Source organism: Rhinolophus ferrumequinum, chromosome 26 (assembly GCF_004115265.2).
Source record: "Rhinolophus ferrumequinum isolate MPI-CBG mRhiFer1 chromosome 26, mRhiFer1_v1.p, whole genome shotgun sequence".
In the NCBI taxonomy this organism is placed as follows: domain Eukaryota; kingdom Metazoa; phylum Chordata; class Mammalia; order Chiroptera; family Rhinolophidae; genus Rhinolophus; species Rhinolophus ferrumequinum.
Window position 1 is genome coordinate 4,613,838 of NC_046309.1, and position 17,753 is coordinate 4,631,590.

General features: G+C 42.1%; 1 protein-coding gene across 5 annotated transcripts in view; it reads left to right on the forward strand.

The window, feature by feature from the left end:
• Positions 1-1,404: 1,404 nt before the first annotated feature.
• The window catches only part of EZH2 (enhancer of zeste 2 polycomb repressive complex 2 subunit), a 56,799-nt gene continuing 40,450 nt past the window's right edge, over positions 1,405-17,753 (forward strand). For 4 of the 5 annotated variants that reach the window (XM_033099173.1, XM_033099174.1, XM_033099175.1 and 1 more), the window contains exon 1: positions 1,420-1,546. Coding sequence is in view for 1 of the 5 variants with exons in the window: in XM_033099177.1 (XP_032955068.1) it covers positions 1,406-1,546 (141 nt within the window). In the remaining 4 variants the exon portion in view is untranslated. Of the gene's footprint in view, positions 1,547-17,753 lie in introns of all 5 variants that reach the window. The other variant, XM_033099177.1, reaches the window with a different exon arrangement.

A 17,753-nucleotide genomic window follows, 5' to 3' on the forward strand; every position in this document is an offset into this window, starting at 1 on the left:
TACACACACACACACATATTGCAAGAAAGGGAAAAACTGTATTAAAATTGTAATAATATATACTGATAACAAAAGATAAACACAAGTCATGTGTATACATTTTTTTTGGCACCCTTCGGTTTATGACGAATGGGATGGTGATTTAGGAAAGGTGGGAAAATGAGTTAAATCATATTAAGCACTGGTTTATTAAAAATCTTAGCCATTTGAAAGTGTAATTAGAAACATAAAAAACACGATTTTTTAAGGCTTTTCACTCAACAATTCACAGTTGACCATTTTTTCCCCAGTCTGAACTCGCAATATGGGATCCCACTTTACATGGGTGAGTGGTATTTTAGCCCTGCAGCTGCCTCCCATTAAAAAAAAAAAAATTCGGAACAACCTTAACTCCATTGCCAGATTAAGCAAGAGGGGCGATTGTACCCTAAACAGAATATTCCTAATTCCTCTGGGTTGAGAAAGGTTTACCCCCGAATCACTTTTAAGTAATTGAAAACTGCTGCAATCATTCTAACACTTTCCGGGTCGTGAGCATGAGGCCGGTGAACCGCACTCATTCTGCATAAATGATTTTTAACGTTCAGACGTGCTTGGAACTACAAACACTGCAAGGGTCCGAACAGGGCGCTTTGACTGAGGAATTGGAAGTAACTGTAACGTCGCTCTGGTCCAGGTTTCTAAGGAGATGGGCACTGCGGGCTCGACCAGGGGCCAGGGGGGTCGGAGACCGGCCCAAGGAGCAGCAGCAGAGAAAAGTAACGGGTAGGGCACCCAGCTCGGCAGCGGTCGTGGCGCGTCGGGCCCACCGGAGGGTCGCGACTCCTCTCCCGAGACGAGCCGGGGGCTCCAGAGCGCGTCCCGCCGGCCCGTGTTCCGGCGCCTCATTCGCGGCCGCCGGCCAGCCCGGTCCTCGGCTCCGTGCGCGGGGAAAAGAGCGCGGCAGTTGAAACCGTTACCACCCCCGAGTTTTGAACTGGTTCAAACTTGGCTTTCGGCCCCGCCCCGCCCCTCCGGCCCGGGAACTCCGAGGCGGCGGTTCCCGCCAAGCTCCGCGAGCGCGCCGTCCCGCCCTCCGGCCGGTTCCCGCCACCCCACCCTGCCCGCCTCCCGCCCGCGGCCCGGGCTTCGGGCTGCAGAGGCCCCTCGTCCACTTCCTGAGAGGCGCCGAGTCTTCAGCATAAGAACAAAGAGCCGGCGCAGAGCTTCCACTCGGCAGCCTCGTCCCTCGGCGACCGCGCGCGCACGCGCCGCCGGCCCGGCCCGGCGGAGTCCCGGGGGCGCCACTGCGTGGGGCTGGCTCAGCGCCTCCGCGCCCGGCGGGCTCTGTGATTGGACGGGAGCCCGCTCGTGTCCCGCCAATCGGGGCGGCGCTTGGTTGGACTGGGGGGGCCAAATAAAAGCGATGGCGATTGGGCTGCCGGGTTTGGCGCTCGGTCCGGGAGCGTTCGACACCCACTGGGACGCAGAAGGCGGTGGAGCCCCGGCGGCGGCGGCACTCGGGAGCGGCGCGCGGGAGCGGCGCGGACTGGGGCTCGGGGCTCAGGTAACGCGCCGCTGTCGGGGCGGCCCGCCGACGGGGCTCTGGAGCCGGGCGCGGGGCGGCGGCGCCGCCGGGACCTCCCCGCCGCCGCTTTGCCCGTCCGGGTATCGCCCTCAGCAGGCTCTCCCGGGGCGCCGCTTTTGCAGGCGGGGTGAGGGGACACCCCTCGGAAGGGGGACGTGGGTCTGGGCTGGCCCGCGCTATCCCGCGGTGGTGGGGGGGCAGTGCGGGACCCCGAAGACCCCGGGCGGGGGCAGGGGCGGGCGCCCGCGGGGGGCGTGCGGAGGGGTCCTCTCGCGTGCGCGCTCCTCCGGAGGCGCCGGGCTGGGCCGGGGGCGCTCCGGAGTCCGGGGCGGGCTGGCCGCCCGAGCCCAAGTCTCCTTTGTGTGGAGCGCCGGGTGGGACGGGACACACACAAGTTGGTGGGACCTAGCCGCCGCCGGGTGAGCACTCAGACAAAGGACGGACTGTGTCTCGGGGGAGCTCGGCGCGAGGAAGGGGCAGTGACACTGGGGCCTGACAGCAGGCGGGAGAGGAGCGTGGGGAGTGCGGCCGCGGGCGCGGGTGGGCGGGCTCGACCCTGCGCCCCCTCCCTCAGGCGCGCGGGCTCGGAGGGCAGCGGTCGCCCGGGCAGCGTGCGGAGACGGGACTCCGAGTGGCCGCACCTATGACATGTCCCCCAAAGCAGCCCCCCTGTGGTCTCCAGCCGCTCGGACGAGGCCGTCCCGGGCGACCTTCGCCTTCTCGTGTGGCTTGATGTTAAGTTTGAGGGAAGGGTCGAGCTGTTCTTCCCCTTCTTGGTTTTGTTCGTTTGGAGGGCTTCCCGTCGAGTTCCCGCGTCATTGTGTACCCCCTCCAACCACCGGCAAAGTGTGCCACAGGGTCACTTTTTGAAAACGGGAGGGATCGAGAAGAGAAGCACGATATTTTGGAAAACTTGGTGAACTCACGCCTAGTGAGTTGCCACTTTTCTAAGGAATCGTAATCTTAAAAAAAAATTACAACTGTTTTGGCCAACTTGATACATCTGAGAAGGGGACAGGTGCTAACGAATTCAACTGTCACTTAGTCGGCGACTATTCCCCAAATCCCTAGGGGATGAATGAGGATGAGATGGTAGAAGTAGTTGATTAAAATAAAATGCTTATGACAAACGTGTGTTTAGATGGTATGGGTAACAATTTTTTATTAATTGGTTTTGTTTTAATAGCCTTGGCGAGTCAGAGAAGATTGGCTACAGAAATATTTGTTGCCTAAAAAAATCGAAGTCTGCTGTCCACAGTTAAACTTCCTGTGTTTATCACACAGGATCTGTAAAATTTAAATTCATTTCGAAATAAAAATCTGCCTTTGGTATTTAAAAATGTTTTGCTTTCTAGGTTTCAAAGTTAGGAGTTTGATTTTATGGCATTTTAATATTACATAAAACAAAATTTAACAAATCTTTAAAAAACACTAATGCTGATACCATTGAATGTAATCTGTACTTTTAAGGGTTTTGAACTTTATTTTCCAGTTACTCTTCATTCATGAACATTACCAACTATTTCATATGTAGGAATAAAATGTAGAATAAGTGTGTGATCCTCACTAGTCTCTTGATACTTTCATTTTCTTGCAAATAAAATTGAAGATATATTTTATTTCCTTTCCATAGTCTCTAAAGTTAATATATAGGATTCTAGTCTTAGATGTAAATAAAGAATCCTATTCTCTCTTTTTGGAGGTGTATTAGGAAACGTAATGTTTAAAGTCCCAGAAACACTTAGGGAAATTACATCTTAAATTCTAATTTTCATTGAAAATGGATATATTCAAAGAAAAGGAATTTAGAACCACATAGGCACCCTTGATTTGCATTGTTCTATCTGTCGACGATTTAATGTCCACCTACTACTATCTTATGGTTTCATAAAAATGGAGACAAAGAAATGCAGTGTAAAAGTCTTTAGTAAAGGTCTTTATTACATATATTTTGCAGAGTGTTGGACAGACATTCCAAGTGCTTCCCTCAGTGTTGAGATTGTTAAATGTTTATGTTAGTTGCCGATAGTATATTAAAAAACCCTGCTGATAATCTTGCCCATTATTGTGAGATGAGCTAGTTATGCAGATTTTGGGCAGAAATTTGGATCTTTCAGGAGGAGAAATTCTGATTTTTCCTTATGTATTTTGTATTTGATAATTACTATCTTTATACTTGCCACAAGATATTTTTTTTGAAGTCTTTTTCGGGGAGTTAGTTTAAAAATTTGTTTTAAATTTTTTCCTGGTTGAATTGAGAATGTATTTAGTCAGTTTAACTAGTAGTGATTTAAAAAAAAAATCAAACTCACTTGTTGATTTAGTGTAGTTAGGCAAAAAAAAATTTCTAATGCTTTTGTATCAGCTTGGCCTTGCATGCATACACAAATAAGTGATTATCTTTGTGTTGGCCACTTAAAAATTTTAGGCAGATTTCCCTAGGTATGTGAATTGATTTCTGTATTGGCCTAAATAAACAGTGATTAAGAAAGTAGATCTGCTTTTTAAAAAATCAACAAGGAAAAATCCTCTACTGCGATCTGGGGTCCATTAGAAATGATTTCTGGATTTGCCTTGAAGTCAGTGTCAGTACAAATAATGAAAACATTTTCTGTGAATTATGAAAGATTTTCTGTATGGGCAAGTGGAATGTTTAGTTTGGGGGAGAGCATGAGTGGAGAGGAACCGCGCATTCAATTCAGAGAAAGGACCATGGTGGGATGATCCCCTTCCCTTCCAGAGGCCTGCCCTGCGTTCCCAGGCACTCTTGTATTCCACAGGGCTTTGTTCATACTTTTATTAGAGCGCGTATCAGATTGTATTGTAACCACTTGTTTATGCGGCCATCTCCTTCACTACACTCTTTAAGTGCTTTGAGACAGAGGCTCTGCCTTATTTTTTTCTGTATACCTGGTTGTTGCTAGAGAATAGGGGTTTAATCGTTGAATGAATGAAGGAAATATGAAAAAATGGAGGGAAATAATTGACAAAGGAACTCGCAAAGCAAACAGGATATGTTAATATTTATGTTGTGAGGAACTTTGGATTACAAAGAAAAATAAGCATCAAGGTGAACAAGTTCTAAGGTTTCTCCTAGTTACAATGCTCTATAATGTTGAAAATTGGCTATCTTTAAGGTGCAACTATTGATATTCATATTTGGTATTTCAGGCAGCGGAAGAGAAGCTTGGGTCACCTGGATTCCTGGCAGCATCTAGTTTCTGCTTAATTTGACTTGTGTGTTGCTATTGATCCTTGTATAAAAATATAAGGAAAGTGGTGGGATCACGAGAGGAGTAAATCTTAATTGAAAGGTGTTTAGCACAATGGATGAGTTCTTTATTGGAATAATTTCAGCTAAAACTGAAGGAAGTACTGCCAGCCAGTGTAATTACGGGTCATTTATTGTGAAGCTCTTCATCATTCTTTTAAAATGCTGTGATAAATGGAGATTAGCAAATCCAATGATGTCTCAAAAGGCATAGCTGATAAGTATCTGAGACTCGGTGCAAAAAATATGACAAAAATGAAGTGACAAAATACATTAATACTAAAGTTCCTACTATTTACCAGATGCTTTTTTCATTTATTTTCTTGTTTGGTTTGTTTGTTTTTATTGTAACATTCACATCAGATGCTTTTTATTTTTAATTCTTGTAAAAACCACCCTGAATGGATAAACAAAACGTGGTAGGTATACACGTACAATGGAATATAATTCAGCCACTAAAGAATGAAATTCAGATGCACACTACAACGTGGACAGACCTTGAAAACATTGTGTTCAGTAAAGTGAGTCAGACACAAAAGGAACAAAATGGTATGATTCCATTTCTAGGAGTTACCTAGAACAGGCAAATTCACAGAGACAGAAAGTCTAGATGCTCCCAGGGGCTGAGGGGCAGGGAGGGATGGGAAGTTGGTGTTTAATGGATGCAGAGTTTCAGTTTGGAAAGATGAAAAAGTTTCGGACAAGGATAGTGATGGTTGAGTGACATTTGAATGTGCTTAATGCTACTTACTGAACTGTACATGTACAAAAATGGTTCAAACGTTAAAGTTTATGTTACGTATATTTTACAATAAAAAAACTTTGATAATACTACACTCTGCAAACCTTTACAGATAAAGGAAATTGCTATCTAGAGGGTTAAGAACTTGCCCAGGCTTATCCAGCTAGGAATTTTCAGTCAGGATCCAACTTAAGTCCGTTAGATTCCATATTCGCGACTCTGGGTTAGCTGTCTACTGGTCTCCTGGATGATGACAGACATACTGGTTCCAAGAAGAGTTTATTTGAATCAATCAGAAAGTTGTACTATGTAAAAGTAGGTGTAATTGTAATTTTATGGGAGGTACATTTTGATGCCCTATACAGACTGAAAGATGTTGGGTTTTCGGATTTCTTTCTCAGCCAGAGCTGTCACAATGTGCACTCTATAGTGCGGGTGGGGGGACGGAACAGTAGTTTTAGGAGTGTAGTCTTTGGGGTCCTGTGGCTTGGGTTCCATTCCAGTTTCTGAGCTGCCAGTGTGTGCCCTGGGCAAGTTGTCCTTGATGTTTAAGTGTCCCTGGCTGACAATTGATCTTAATGACAATATTCATTCCATAATGATGTTGAAAAGATTGAATGAATTAATACACGTGAAACCTTTAGCACTACACCTGGCAGAAAGTGTTTGATAAATGATTTCTAGTTATTGTGCCAGTATTGTTTTTTTAAGAGTTGATGTACTTTCTCATTAATGGAACTAAACACTTCTCAAGATTAAACACATGCTCAGGGCCTGTAAGTCAAGAAATGGTGTTTGGGGCGGGCTTGGTGGCTCAGGTGGTTGGAGGGCCCTACTGACAAGGTCTCGGGTTCGATTCCCACAGGGGCCAGTGAGCTGCGCCCTCTACAGCTAAGATTGTGAACAACGGCTCTCCCTGGAGCGGGGCTGCTGTGAGCAGCTGGAGGTGGGCGTGAGCTGCCGTGGGCACCTGTGTGCCGCCGGTGGCCATGGTCAGTGTGAGTGGCTGGCAGCCCGCGAGAGCTGCTGTGAGCGACTGATGACCAACGACCAACTTCCGGGGGTAGGGGGGCGGTGCGCAAGGCTCATAATGCCAATCTTGGGCCAGGGAGCTGTGTCCTACACAACCAGACTGCGAAACAACGGCTTCAACGGGGTGGGGGTGGGGGTGGCGGGGGGCGGAAGAAAGGGGGGGAAAGTGGTGCTTCATATGCTATATGTATTTGTTTATTTAGAAATGTCTCAAATACAAGTAATATGTGTTCAGTTAGAAATGCTGAAGCAGTCTAGACATTCATAAATTGAGAGCTTTCTTGAGCACTGTAATCCCATTCCCTACCCTTAACAATTTGGTGTATGTTTTCCCTAAACTTCCTAATGTATTCTTATGAATATGTACTTATACCTATATTTTACAAAAATGGGATTGAGTTATTTGGTTCCAAACCAACTTTTTTTTTAGGTGAATACAGAGAGATCCATTTATTCAAAAATAGCTGGTATTTCGTTAGGGCTTGTTATGTTCTTGGCACTGTTCTAAGTGCTTTCATTTATTTTATATAGATACTATAATAACAAGAGATGGAGAGATTAGGTAGCAACTGGTTAGTGGCAGAGTAAGGATTTGAATTTGAGCACTTTGGTTTCAAATCCCTGATCTCTCAGCCTGGTGGCTTTTTGTTTTTTGGGTAAGGCCCACCAACTGCCAGTGATTTTTAGCATTTCTTAAAGAGTTGTAAAACAACAAAACCCCAAAAAAGAATATGCAAGGAGACTGGCTGTGGCCTGCCAAGCCTAAAATACTCACGTGTGGCCCTTTATAGAAGAAGATTGCTGCTCCCAGCTCTAAGCTTTCAGGCTGTTTTGTAAGCAGAATATGTAGTACCCCAGTTAATGAATGTGTCATCATACAGTGAAGCAACCCTCTGGGATGGGCGTTATGTTCACTCCTCCAAAGAAGTGAGCTGCCTTCCACATCTGAACATTTGTGTGAAGCTTTCTATTAATGTAAGAATTGCTGTTTCTAGAGTATGCACATTTCAAGATTTAATAGATGTCAGATACCTTTCTAGAAAAGTATCTATTTTTTAGTTAAAACAGCTTTATCAAAGTTAATTTACATACAATAGGATGCACACATTTGAAGGGTACAGTTTGAAGAATTTTGACAAATACATAAACCTGTGTAACCAATATCATCTCAAAGTTCTTTTATGATCTTTTACAATAATTTCCTGTCAACTACCCATCAGATGTTTCTTTTTCAAGAATTTCATATAAATGGAATTTTACAGTATCTATTCTTGTGATTGGCTTCTTTCATCCAGCATGTTTGTGAGATTCAGCTGTGTTGTTGCTTGTTTCCGTAGTTTCTTTTTATTTCTGAGTTGTCTTCCATCTTACGAATATACTGGTGTTATATACCTGTTGATGGACACCTGGGCTGTTTTCATTTTGGGGCTATTATTACTAAAGCTGCTCTGATCATTTGTATAAATTTTTTGTGGACACATCTTGTAATTTCTCTTGGGTAAAAATACCTTGTAGTTGGACTGCTGATTTAACCCATAAGAAACTGCCAAACTTTTCCCAAATGATTGTGCCATTTTGTGTGAAGAGTTAGTTTCAGTTGTAGCTGTAACAGGAGTTACAGTTTCTCCCATCTTCACTGGCACTTGGTATTGCCAGTCCTTTAAATTTTTCCATCGAATGAGTGTTAAGTGTCTCATTGTGCTTTTAGTTTGTGTGTCCCAGAAGATCAGTGATGTTAAACATCTTTGAAGGTGCATTTGTATACATTGTTTTTGGGGGTCAAACCTTTTGACCATTTTAAAATTGAGATATTCTGGGTATACATTCTGTCAGATAGATGTATTAACAAATGTTTTCTCCTTAATTTTCAACTTTGACTTTGTGTATTTTTTGACAATGTACAGATAAGTTAAATAATGTTAATACTGGAAACATAATTGTTTCAATTCAGTTAGATTATATGAAAGCAAATTTATTCTTAATTTGCAAGTCATTTACTTTTTCTTTTTCTTTTTTTTTTTTAGATTTTATTGGGGAAGGGGAACAGGACTTTATTGGGGAACAGTGTGTACTTCCAGGACTTTTTTCCAAGTCAAGTTGTTGTCCTTTCAATCTTAGTTGTGGAGGGCGCAGCTCAGCTCCAGATCCAGTTGCCGTTTCTAGTTGCTGTTTCTAGTTGCAGGGGGCGCAGCCCACCATCCCTTGCAGGAGTCGAACCGGCAACCTTGTGGTTGAGAGGACGCGCTCCAAACAACTGAGCCATCCGAGCCATCCGGGAGCTCAGCGGCAGCTCAGCTCAAGGTGCCGTGTTCAATCTTAGTTGCAGGGGACGCTGCCCACCATCCCTTGCAGGATTCGAGGAGTTGAACTTGCAACCTTGTGGTTGAGAGCCCACTGACCCATGTGGGAATCAAACCGGCAGCCTCGGGAGTTAGGAGCATGGGGAGCTTGGAGCTCTAACCGCCTGAGCCACTGGGCTGGCCCAATTTTTTTTTTTCTAAACTTTTATTTATTTTAAGTGTGTTTTTCCAGGACCCGTCATCTCCAAGTCAAGTAGTAGTTTCAGTCTAGTTGTGGAGGGCGCAGCTCACATTGGCCTATGCGGGGATTGAACTGGCAACCTTCTTGTTAAGAGCACCGGGCTCCACATTCTAACTAACTGAGCTAACCCGCTGCTCCCATTTAGTTCTTAATGTAACAAAATGTTACATGTTTGCAGAAACATGGAAATGAATATATTAATATTATAATGATATTATTTACATAGTTAGTGTTAGGTGTGTGGCATGTGGAATTTTAAAATTAACTAGTTTTGAAAGTGATAATATTCAGCAATTCTTTAAATTTTCAGTTTTGGATAATTCAGACCTTTTCATTTATTAGTGAGTTAAACTTCTTCATAGAATAAATGAGAACATTAAAAGTAAAATAAAAGTAAACTTGATTTTAGAATCTGGTGTAAGATTGCTAAGCCCGTAGAAACCCAAAAGGACTGGATTGGGGAGCTTCCGGGCTGGTGAGCATGAGGTGCTGGGAGAGGACACGGGAGCCCCCACCCTTCCCCTGGCATCTCTTAAATCTCGCTGTTCCTGAGTAATGTCCTTTTATAATTCACCAGTGATTTAGTAAGGAAATTTGTCCTGAGTTGAGTTCTGTGAGCTGCTCTTGCAAATTAATTGAACCCAAGTGAGGGTGTCATGGGAACCTCTGATTTATAGCCTGACTGAAGCACAGGTGACATCCTGGACTTAAGGTTGGCATCTGAAGTGTATGGGGGTGGACAGTCTTGTGGGACTGAGTTTGTAACCTGTGGAATCCAGGTAGATAGTGTCAAAATGGAGTTAAGTGTGGGACACCCAGCTGGTGTCCCAGAATTGTTGGAAGGTGGGAAAAATAACCAATAATTTGATGACCAGAAGTGTCAGAAGTGAAATACTATCCTGATAGTATTGTCTGTAATGGAAATGAAAACAATAGACCTTGTCTTGACACAAATCTATGGCAAGGGCAAGCTTATTTCCCAGTTCTTCTTATAGAATTTACTCTTAGAGGAAGAGTAATACAGTGTTTTTTAACCATTTGTCTGGTATCACTTGTTATCCACTAACAGCATGTAACTAAAGAGCTAGCTAGCTCTACCATACATGTTTTCTGGAAAAGAAAATTCCTTCAAACTACTGGGTGCTTCTGTCTTTACCCATTAGGATGATTAAACAAAGGGTGAGATACTCTCTTCCTTACCCTCCAGGCATTCTATACAGTGAAAAGACCAACTTGTAAATGCAGACTACCAAAGCAAATGTCATGCCTTTTGTAGCCCCCGAGTCTAGAAGTCCTGTGTGAGGTACTTATCCTCGCCCTCTCTCTTTTCCCACTTGGGACTGCTGGGACAGAATTCTTTTCTTCCTGCCTTATTGTTAGCCTGGAAATTGCAGGGAGGTTACTGCAGGGATCGTACAGCTGGATTCCCCGTGGTGGGTGAATACTTCACAGCATTTCCCCTGGAGACTCAAAAAATATACTATTTTCTCAGGGCTTAATTATTTGTGATGTCATTTTATAGGAATAAAATAATTCAACAGACATATTTGGTAAAACAAATACTGAAAAATAATCATTGCTTCTAAATAATACTTGGAGGGTTTGAAGTTTTCTAGTATCTCAGCAGTGTATTTGTGATAAACCCTAAAGTAAAGGAAAATCATGAAAGGCCTATATCTCATAACTACCCCTACTTTTACTTCGATCTTGTCCTGAAACTACTTCTGATTTTAGTGAGAAAGTGAACTTCAGGGCTGAGCTGAGCCAGAGGAGTTTCTGAAAGATCGCACTCACTGAGTTCTGTTGTTGTGCACACATGATGGAAATGGCACTTGCAAGCGTGTCTGCCCCCGGGTGCTCTCACTAAACTCAAATACTGAAACGACCAGATAGGAGACAGTTGCTTGTAGGGTGCCTGGAAGTTGAGAGGTTCTGTAAATGCTTTGGGATTAGCAGTTTGAACTGTCCAGTCCAGTTTTAATTCTGTCACCAGAGTATAGGGAAAATTGTGTCTCATTTGGGGGTTTGGATATAAGGTCAGTGTGCAAGGCAACAATATTCTGTTGGCAGAATTACCCATGAAGAGTTCCTCGGAACATGCCATATCATAAATACCTTCTCTTTAGGTCCCAAGCCAGCCCACCTTTCCTATGACAGCAGATCTCTGTCGTTGGCCCCTGGTTTCATTGAGGGCCAGTCCTCCAGGAGAAACGACTGAGCACTAGAGTCACCGAGGACAGAGTCAGATGCGCAGAGCAGCTCGTGGCGCAGCAGATCCCCTGTCACCCAGTTCACGCTCACTTACGCATTTGCTAATTGGCTGGAGTCGTGGGCACATCCCTTGTATTTACCTAAATTGAGTTTCTCTTACATTTTGTTCAATGTATGTTGTTAAATTGGGGCTCGATGTTAGCTTATTTGAGGTACAAGGTTTAAAATAGACTTTCTAGAAGGAAGAACATCTGTCATCAGACTTACCTACCTTTTCATTCTGTTTGCTTGTATCAAGTGGAGTGCTGAAGAAATAATGTATCTCATACCTTATCCTAGAATTATGAGCTCAGTTGTTTATCATAGTTTTAGATTCTTCTGGTACATAATTTTTTGTTCATTTCTCCTCCAACAGTATCTCAGTAAACTGAGTAATACCCAACACAATGAGAGGATTTAGCTTATAAAATAGATTTAGTCGAGTTTTCAAAGAAAACTTCAACCTCCAGATGTCAGTTTAGTTAATCTGTTTTATATATCGTTCAAGCAAACTCTTTAGAACATTTGTGATCGATCAGTTCTCCACTTGGTTGAAATTTATATGGCCATTTCTTTTCTAAGACATGTCTTTGTAAAACCTATAGAACTTTCAAATAAACACAGGAATGGTTGTCAGCAGACTCCATGGTGATCTTAGTTTACTCTGTTAGAGGGAGGGAAGTGATCTTATTTTTGTGGAAAATACATTTCTGCAGTCTGCTCACCATTGCTGAAACAATCAAGTTAATGCTTGCTGTCATTTAGCTAAGATTGCCACATTTTTGTAATTTTCCTGTGCCTTTTTAGCACTACTTAAACCAGGGCTACAAACATGATCCCCGGTTTTTCCCTTATTTTCCCCTATTACTCGTCACCAGCACAGTTGTTTTCTGGAGACCTTCTGAACACAAATGCTGTTTGTTCATAATACTTTCTCGTCTGTAGTTGCATGTACAAGTGACCCACAGATGTTTAGGCACCAAGACGCCTGTTGTATCTTACACACTCAAATCCTCTCCGAGGATTTAACATTTTCGGACTGCTCTATGAATTCTTACCGACTGGTTGAGAATACCTCTGTTCTTGGCTTTCCGAGTCCTTCCCGCTGAAGTTTCGGAAGTTTCTTCTGCTAGCGTTATGGAAGTCATTTGGATGGAATGTTTGAGTCCAGCAGTGGGGAGCTTGTGTATTTTTGTCGTTTTTCTGCTTTTTAAATAAATATAGACATTCTAGGAAGCGAAAGGTCCCTGAAACAAGATTTACATTTTATCTTTCATTTATAGGGGTAGGGTGAAGTTGTGAGTCTCCGGAGAGCAGGTTGGGAGGGTGGGGTGGTTTCAGGCAGCAGGAGGGTCAAAGCATGGTTGTGACCATGGATGAGACCTTCTTACAATGAATGGTGGAGGGTAGACGTGGGTGAAAACAAGCAGTTTGTTTAAAACAAATTTTGTTAGAGATTCGTCTCTTAATTTGGCACAGATATATGGCGGATTATCATTTGATTCTCTAGCTTGATAGTTATATCAAATATCCCTCATTAAATATTCTTCACTTAGAGTTTTCTCCCCCCGCCCCCATTTTTATTTGCAAGATTGGTGATTTCTAGGCTTTCATTCTTATAAATACGTCTTTAGGAATATATAATTTGACTATCTGTCCTGTTCTAGGCTCTTTGCTAGGCAACTGAAAAGGCAGAGTATTGCTGTGATTCCTGATTCATATGATTCTGGATATGTTTCATGGCAGCTTATGAAGTGTGGTTTGTGGACCTCAGGAGGTCTGTGACGTTAAAACTATTTTTGTAATAATGCTAAGATGTTATTCACCTTTTTGAACTGTGTTGACGTATGCACCAGTAGTGGAAAAGCACTGGTGGGTAAAAATTGTTGGCACTCTAGAACTTGGAGTAAAAAAAAAAAGGCCATTTTAACTTGAGAATGTCCTTGATAAAATAATACAAATTATTAATTTTATTAACACGATGCTGAGTGCACCTGTTTTTAATATTCTGTGCAACAAGATGGGAATATGCATAAGTCTTTTCTGCATACCCCAGTATAGTGGGTCTCTAGAAGCACTTACAGGATTGACTTGCGCGCTACACTAACTGCCTTTTTCATGGAGAACACCATTTTTGCTTGAAAGAGGGGCTGACAGACAAACTGATTATTCAGACTTGGGTATTTGGCAAAACATTTTCCAACAAAGTGAGCCTGTCACTTCAAGAAAAACAACTGACCTTTTTGTTGCTGATGATAACATTTGAGCTTTCAAGCAAAAATTAGAATTTTTGGAAAACTTGTATCTGTCACTGTGAGCTTGACAGCTTCCCAATAAATACTTAAAGACTTCTGATGAGATCAGTGGGTTTAACAAATATAATTTTTTGAAATATGTCCACTTCTGGAAAATCTGCCTAACTCAGTAAACCAGTATTTTTCAAATGAAGAATGATGATGTTGTAAAATCACACATGGGTTAAAGATACATTCAGAATAAATAGGCCAATGAATTTTCCTGTAGCACAGTAGGAAAAGTTTATTGTGAGTTTCAGATTCCACATTGCAACCAATCTTTTAAGAAACTACCATTGCTTACTCAAGAGTAGTGGTTGACTTGAGGAGCAGCACCTAACAGGTTGAATTGCAAGGTTAACTGGCCACTTGGTTTATAGAATTGTTTTGGTGTCATATCAAAGCAGGAGGTAGAGCCACAATTACCTCAAAAGGCTGTTCAAATACTCTTCCCATTTCTAGCTAAATATCTGTTTGAGAATAGATTTTCTTCATTTTTTTCAACCAAAACAACATATTGGGACAGATTGAATGCAGAAGCAGATACGAGAATCCAGCTGTCTTTTATTAAGACAGATATTAAAGAAATTGGCAAAAATGTAAAAACAGTGCCACTCACTGTTTTTTTTTAAAAAAAGGGAAATAGTTTCTTTGAAGGTGTTATTTATATTAACATGTAATTGGCTTGCTATTATTTTTAAACCGAGTATTTTTTTAAATTTCTGTTTTTAATTTCTAGTATGGTAAATATCAATAGATGTAGCCCATATAAACTAAAGGGGTCCTGAGACCAAAATGCTCCAGAAGGGTATAGGTTTTCTTTGAACTTTCTACCCATTCTATATGTCTACGCTGGTAACTGCTGTCTGAGGAATGAATGTCTCAATTTGTATCGTAAGATCCAAATTCTTCGTGATTGCATTGGCTCATTTAAGGCTTCATATTATCCTCTTTTGATTCTTTTTCCTTCTCATATGAACATATCTGGCTTTTTAATGTAAGGTTGTCTCTTGCCATCTTCTTGCTTCGTTCACACTGCCATCAACCCAGTCAGAACCCGCAGATCACTGCTCCCGTTTTGTTCTAATAGATGTTTTTCAAACTTGAGCGTTGAATGGAACCCCAGGGTTGACTTGACTTAATTTTATTCATATAGTCCCTAAAAATGTACAGCTATAAACTTATGATAAACTCAAAGCAAAGTTACAAATTAAATACAATCAAATCAGCAACACATTTTCTGATGCTGTTTTGTTAAAACTGAAGAGTCAGCATTAGAGCTTATAGAATGACAGAGTCTCGGGATCCGTTTCATAATCAATCTATTTCTTTAACTTGGCTTAATGCTAACATAGAGAATGTTTGCATAAACGTGTTTTCTAAAAAGGTGTTAACTTTTGGTCTCTATTTGTTCTGGATAATCAGACCTAGTAGTTATCACGAACAGTGACACCTAGCAATCCCTGAACAGCAGTTTTAATGCCAATTGAAAATTCTGTAAAGCTGCGTTGATCACAGGAGCATTGTGGGGTTACTGAAATCTGCGTTGAAGAGCTATTTAATCCAATTATTTGTGGAATCTTTACTAGAAAGTATTTTATTCCTTATTTTACTTCTGGGTTTGATGTTAACTTATTGTTGCTGGTTGGCGGGGACAAAGTGCCTTTGGGGGATCCCTGCATCCCACTGGCTTTGCAACAGGCATAGGGTGCTAAGTGCTTTAGCACAGCTGCCTTTGTTTGCTGACTTACTACCTGCTACCTTACCTTACTTACCTGTTTGTTTATCCACAGCACTCAACACCTCCTTACATACTAAACTGTTTGGGGTTTTTGTTTATTTTTATTAGATTTTTAAAACATTTTTGTGTTTTATTGTTTCCATTCAAGTAGACTTTAAGTTCTATGAGGTCACAGGTTTTTGGTTTATATATTGCTAAGTCTTTAGTTTCTGTAATAGTACCCAGCGTGTATTAGATGCTCAGTAAATAGTTATTGAATGAATGAATGTGTATTAATACTTTATTCAGACTCCCAACTCAAACGCTCTTTTCTGTGTTATGTGCTTACTGCTATCTCCCGTCTGGGGCCAAGACCTGTTTCTCTGTCTGTCTTTAACCTCATGTTTTTAAATCATTCTGTAATAATTATCTGTGCATATTTTTTGCTTTTTCCTATTTAATATTCTACAAAGCACTTTAACTTTTTTTATGTATTTCTGTTCTGTTTATCGTTTTAAAAAGTGGATGTTATTTTTTAAAATGAATGTCTTTCCATTAGGTTGTTGTGTAACTTAATTCTCTTTTTTAGAAAAACTTTAGTTTGGAAAAATTTTCGATTTCTAGAACCATGGTACATTTGTCAAAATGAAGAAACCAGCATTAGGATGTTATTCTTCACTACAGACTTCATTTGGATTTTACCAGTTTTCCCCTTTTCTGTTCCAGGATCTGGTCACGTCACATTTACTTGTCTCCTTAGTCTCTTCCAATCTGCGAGTTTCTGTCCCTCCTTGTTCTCATGACCTCAGTAGTTTTGAGCAGTATTGCTCAGATGTTTTGTAGAAATGCCCGTGAGTTTGGGTTGACCTGATGTTTTTACGTGATTAGACGGAGGTTGTGGGCTCTGAGGTTTATCGGGCGCACATGACAGCCGCACTACGTGTCTGTCTCACTGGTGCTTTAACCATGGTCACTAGGTGATGGTGGTGTCCTCCAGGTGACATGACTTTTCCCTTTCCAGATTCTGATTTGGAAGCGGCTCACTGAGTCTAGTCCACCCTCCCTCTCAGACTAGGGAGTGTGCACAATAGTGCGCTGTGTGGAATTCCCTGTGAGGAAGGTTTGTCCCTTCTCCATTTACTTCGTTATTAATCACTTATTATGTCACGGACTCCTGGAGACTTATTAATTTGATTTTAATATGATACCATTGTAATATGATACCATTTTGCTGTTCAAATTCTTCCAGCTGTGGCCGTTGGGAGTTCCTTCAGTATGGTTCCGTCTGGGACATGTACCTTTCCTTTCGTCTTTTGAGCAGTTCCTTACTTTCTGGTATGACTTTTCTTGTATTTTCCCTGCCCCAGCCCTAGAAGCTGCCATTTCTTTAGAGCTTTGCTTCCCTGTCCTGGAGAATGGTATTTAGAAAAAAAAGATACACGTGCTGGGTGTACTAGTGGAGTGTCACTGCTTCGAGGCCCTGTGTGGCTGGAGCTTGGCAACGAATGTATGTCTGCTAAGCTCTGGATGCTTGCATGTCTGTGTTTCTGTATGTCTGCATATATGTTATAAGAAATATGAGTTCATACTGATATCTTCGATTTTAGCCCATCTCCACCCCTTGCTTATTTGTAACTGTTACCCCAGTGAGAAATTTACTAACTAGAATAGTGTGTCTGCTCAATTCTTTTTGTCTCTAGCTTTTCTCTATTCAGTCAAAACACAGATTTTCTGTTACGTGGGGTGCTCCTTTCCCCTGCCATTCTCCGTGGGGTTACCTCATAAAGTTCTGATACAGTTATATTTACTGTATAGTCTACATTCCTTCCTGAGAGCCCTTGAAATCTTGCTTTGTAAAAAATGACTTCACACTGGGTTGTCGTCTAACTTAACTTTCTAATATAATCTTGGGATTCCTGATCTCCCTCCTCTCTTCTTTGTGTAGTTGCTAGCCAGTGCTTGGGGCGCTGTCCTATGCACCTTCCATAAATTTACTTCTCATAACACCTCTGTGAGGTGGGTACTTGGGCATCAACTTCTCTTTCATGAGCAGAGTGAGGAACAAATATATTTAGTATAATACCAACTGAGTAAGTTGGCCAAGTCCCCCCCGCAACTGGTGTGTGGGAGAATGGGGACCTGAATCCAGGTAGAGGCGGGGTTTGGTGTCCAGCTCTTGCCTTTTTTTTTTTTTTTTTTTTTTAAAGTTTTTATTGAGGGATATTGGGGAACATACACCTGGAGAACAAGTGTGTTTCTCCAGGGCCCATCAGCTCCAAGTCGTCGGCCCTCAATGTAGTTGTGGAGGGCGCAGCTCACTGGCCCATGTGGGAATC